At 37.2% G+C, this 5,000-nt stretch overlaps 1 protein-coding gene across 3 annotated transcripts in view; it reads left to right on the top strand.

The window, feature by feature from the left end:
* LOC135112815 (zinc-regulated GTPase metalloprotein activator 1-like) overlaps positions 1–2,428 on the top strand; it is a 103,739-nt gene extending 101,311 nt beyond the window's left edge. For all 3 annotated transcript variants that reach the window (XM_064027647.1, XM_064027646.1, XM_064027645.1), the window contains 3 exons: positions 160–296; positions 637–761; positions 1,138–2,428. In XM_064027647.1, coding sequence (XP_063883717.1) covers positions 160–296; positions 637–761; positions 1,138–1,214 — 339 coding nt within the window. In that variant the 3' untranslated portion in view covers positions 1,215–2,428. The remainder of the gene's footprint in view (positions 1–159; positions 297–636; positions 762–1,137) is intronic.
* The last annotated feature ends 2,572 nt before the right edge of the window (positions 2,429–5,000 follow it).

Here is a 5,000-nt window from a genome sequence, read left to right as displayed (position 1 = left end):
ATATGTATTTATATAAAGACATGTTTAAATGCATTGTATGAAACTGTGTAAATATACTGAAGTGTGCACTCTCCTCCTAACAAAGCAAACATGAATACTCACTCATAAAACTTATGTGCATGTGTAATGAATGAGTGTGTTGACCTCTCCTTTCTTCAGCGGGTAGGAACTGTTACTCTTGAGGTGGAAGGCAGCCTGACACCTGCCAGCCTGGACACCCTTGTAGAGGTGCTGCTGTGGGAACGTTCTCTCACTACATCTGCTGGACATCACCCTGTTATCTACCGTATGAAGGGTACAGTACTCCACTGGCATTACACTCTTTAGTAGCTATTACCATTGTCATGATGATTGATTATAGTCCATCATTATCATCATTGTCTACATTCAGCTACATTATACAATTTTTTAGCATTCACATGCTAGTTGTCCTGCTTGAGTCTTGACCAACACCCAAATTGTTATTAAAGGGTAATGATGACTGTCCTTAATCTTAATATTGTATCTGATGTATGCAAATTTTGAATAGCTAGTAGAAATAGTTCATTGTAAGAATTGTTATATGTACCTCTATGTATCAGTTCATGCATTGCTGTTACTCTCTTATGTGATATGAAATATGCATCAATCACAGGGAATCCTGTCAGTAGTGGGTGAAGATAACAAGATGATGATACAAGCAGTACAGGAGCTGTATGAAGCAGAGCCTGTTGACCCATGGCCACTGCACTGTCCAAGATCATGCAAGTTTGTATTTATCGGTGAGTGTTTGTGTGTGTTTTATTCATTCATAGTCTTCAGAATCACATGCTGAACTTGTCCTTATCACCTGTTATCCTTCCCTGGAGAGAACTTGAGAATTTTTGTAGTCTGATCTGAGTAAGATTGTGACCTTTTTACACACTCCACATCCTGCCCTCTTGTTCAAGTAAGACACCAACTGCCTCTATATCAGGGAAAAGCTTCAGCCACCAGAATAAGGCTTAAACCCATGCTTGCCAAGTAACAGGCAAGAGTGATACCTCGAAGCAGGATGAAGTGTATGTGTGTGTAAATTATCATGTTTTCAGAATTATTTTCTACCTCGTGCACTACAGTTGTCATACACTGATGCTGATGTTTCTGTCTTGTGAACAGGGGAGCATCTGGAGCAAGGTAGCCTGCAGCAGTTTCTTCAATCCCTGATGGTGGAGGTGCCCAGTGGAGTGCCTTAAAGAGAGATGCTGTGATGTGTTGTTTGATTTACCTTCCTTTCCTGCTTAATCTTCATTACTCCTGTGTGTGTGTGTGTGTGTGTGTGTGTGTGTGTGTGTGTGTGTGTGTGTGTGTGTGTGTGTGTGTGTGTGTGTGTGTGCAAGGAGGTTTATTGTGCTGCTTTCTTGTGTTTTATGTGTAATTATCCACAATTGTTGAGGCTCATGAACATACTTGATGACCACCAGTTATTATCCTCAGCTCTCTGAGAGAGCTTAGGTTTCATAAAGTTCAATCTCTATGCAAGGCTATGACTTTTTGTTTTGTATGTATGAGGGAGAACAACCATGAGCACAAAAAGAAAGGGAGAAAAGTCAACAATTTGCCAAAAGAAAAAGGAGGGAATTTTTCAAAACAGCCAATTTAATTCTGAGTTCAAGTTATAAGAAATGGGGAAAAACAGAAATGTATAGTTCTAGAGTTTACTACTGAAAAGGATGAAAGAATGGAGATATTGCATTTGTGAGATGGATAGTATAATGGTAAGTTAAAAGTCTTGTTGAGCAAGGCTGTGAGAGGGGATAGGTATGCACCTATAAAGTTCAGAAAAATGGAAATAATTATTGAAGATACCAAGAGATAAAGAATAGCAGTGGAATGAGATTATAGACAGTCACTTACAGGAAGTAGTTAATGAAACAAGGTTTTAACTCTACGTTGCTTAGTAAGACTGTGTGAGAGGAGTCCCACAATACAAGGACAAATAAGGTTCTTCTAGATTAAGCATCTTGGAGGAGTAGGAAAATTGGCATTAGCAACACAGAAAACAACTAAGTAGAAGCTGCTTTGGCAAGAGGAGATATGTAAAATTTCATATGCAATATGCCTTTCATTTTGGTCATTTTGGTAGCTGTTTGCTCAGCAGCAGAAGTCTATAGTATCAGAGATAGACATAAGCTTCAACCTGCTAAGTGACTAGCAAGAAAATGACCACTTACATAAAAATATAAGAAAACAAGGAAAGCTACCAGGCCTACATATGGCAGTAATAGTGACCGTGTGTGAGGGATGAATGAACCCCTATATGTCTCAGCATGGTGTTGTTTATGAATGCATCTCAAAATGTGAAAAATGTATACTACCTCTGTTTATGACACAGTCCTTAACTGTTTAATGTAAACATAATCATCTGGTGTGAAGAGAATGTTTTATATATAAAAGTTAAAAGTTTGGAGTTGTTGTCTATTTCTTATTGATACCAGATGGTTACAATATCCACATGTATGAGTAACAAGTTCAGTAGAAACAAACAAATTATATGTATATTCAAATTTCTCTCTCTCTCTCTCTCTCTCTCTCTCTCTCTCTCTCTCTCTCTCTCTCTCTCTCTCTCTCTCTCTCTCTCTCTCACACACACACACACACACACACAATATACTCCTAGTTTCTTGTTAGTGGGAGTGAACAAAGGCAGGAGACAACAATAACAGGGATCCTCACTTCCTTTGAGGCTTTCGTAGACTAAGGCTGATGTGCGAATGTATGAAAGTTAACTTCCTTGAAAGAAGAAATTGTGCTGATAACAAGCCGTCAAATTATGTATTGTTAGTGCCATGAATGAGGCAATTGTTTGCTACCATTGACTGCATGGATTCGGTTCCTTAATGAATACACTTTATGGATTCCTCCCCTTCCCCCACCCTTATTTCTGTAAGAGATTTATGAAAAATTAATCATAAAAAAGTAACTGTTAGACGATCATGATGTCATTTACAGTGTATCTGTGATCAGTGATGAGTGTGCGTGGAATCCCGCTGTGCCATCTTGTCTGAAACCTGACTGGATGTCCTCAGGGCTCACGGTAAGGCAGCATTGTTACTTGTTGCACTTTGTATGTCACTAGGGATTAGCAGACGTTTTGTGAAGGAAAAGCGCATCTTGCCCACTGGTGTGTCCCGGGGCGAGTAGTAATGAGGGGTGTGGCAGACGTGGCGACACCTGCACCTGTCCCTACGGGGTTCACTTCCGATCACACCTTTCTAAATACCATTACTCAGAAGCTTCTCTGGGTAATGGTCTTGTATTCAGAAGCAGCAAAATGATATGATATTAACCTGCATTTGGAGAAAGCTTGGTGGTAAGTCCTCGTTAGTGTCCCCCTTTGCATGACAGGCTGATTAAGTTTATCGGCAGATATTTCAAATACTGAGCTGCACAGATAACGAATTCTATTTTTTTTTTTTTTCAGATAAACCCAGCAAACTGCAAGGGCGTAAGCTAGTTATGAAATCAAGTCCTGGTTCATTATTATCATTCGTTTATTACTTTGAATTTCTATTGCTGTTTTTTTTTTTTTTTTTTTTGGGGGGGGGGATGGTCGTGATTATGTAAGGCCGTAAAATGTACGGATTGTTTCGCCAGTTGGATCTTTAGGCCGAAGAAAAGATATAATCACAAGAAGGAGCAGGCTGAGCAGTATATCGCCTGCTATTAATGGTGTTTACCTCCAGAAATTGGTTATTTATTGATCTTATTTAATTTTTTCCCTGCAAAATCTTTGTTTTTCGGTTATTGACTAAATGAATGTCATCCTAACTTTTTACATAATACTGTGGCTGGTGGTAGGCATGGTTCCGCTAATCCGCTAACCACTAATAAGCGAAGCTGATTTTTAAACTTAGTTGCTTAGCGTTTTTACTCTCTTTGGATGGAAGACGCAAGCAGCTTCAGCTAAATGTCATTTTGCTTCTGCTAATGTCAAGTCCACTAAAATAACTCATACAGGGTTTGTCATTGGCACTGTATAAGGCCAAAGTAAAGTCTACGGATAATTTTATTTGTTGACTTATTTATTTGTGTTCTTGTTAAGTATAAGCATGCAATAACTTTCTGAAAAGCACTGTGTCTAATTTACAACATAATAAAATCCAATATCGCAAGATCTGTCTTTAAAGGTTTTAAAAAACAAAATACCAAACAAAGTAAAAGTCATATAATACAAGTAAATGGTTATCGTTTATATTCTTAGCAGTTCAACGGTTTGGCGTTATCGAAGCTAACTTTTTTAGGTAGCATATTACTAGTTTGGGAAGTCTTTTTTTTTTTTTTTTTTGGCATATTACTGGTTAACGAAACCAGTTTTTAGGTTAGTGGTGCCCACCTTCGCTTCTGGAGCACTAGGAGCTTCGCCTCGTTCTCGTGATGACAAACGAGTCCCGTGGGCCGAAACAGTGAGACTCCCTGGGTATTTTGTTAGTGTTTATTACTCATAGACACACACACACACACACACACACACACACACACACACACACACATATATATATATATATATATATATATATATATATATATATATATATATATATATATATATATATATATATATATATATATATATATATATATATATATATATATATATATATATATATATATATATATATATATATATATATATATATATATATATATATATATATATTATAGGTATATCGATAGATAAACAGATTGATAGGTAGATAGACACGATATAAGGTTTCCTAAGAGTGGATTCATGCAGCATAGAATACGGAACAAAAAAAGTTGGCTCTCGTGGTTTGCCCTTCTGTCACTTCACACGCCATTATTCACCTGTGGCACTCTGCCACAGCTGTAATAAATAAATGGATAAATAAATAACACTTAAATAAATGAACTATTTACTTTTCTCTTAACATAGACACCTTGATCCTGTAGGTACTCTGATTGTGTATTGCAATATCTAGCTAATTCATGTCCTTTCTACATTTTTTTTTTTTTTAAGT

This window comes from Scylla paramamosain, chromosome 24, assembly GCF_035594125.1.
Source record: "Scylla paramamosain isolate STU-SP2022 chromosome 24, ASM3559412v1, whole genome shotgun sequence".
Lineage (NCBI taxonomy): Eukaryota > Metazoa > Arthropoda > Malacostraca > Decapoda > Portunidae > Scylla > Scylla paramamosain.
The sequence above is the reverse complement of the archived record's forward strand: the minus strand, read 5'-3'. Positions and strand labels throughout refer to the sequence as shown.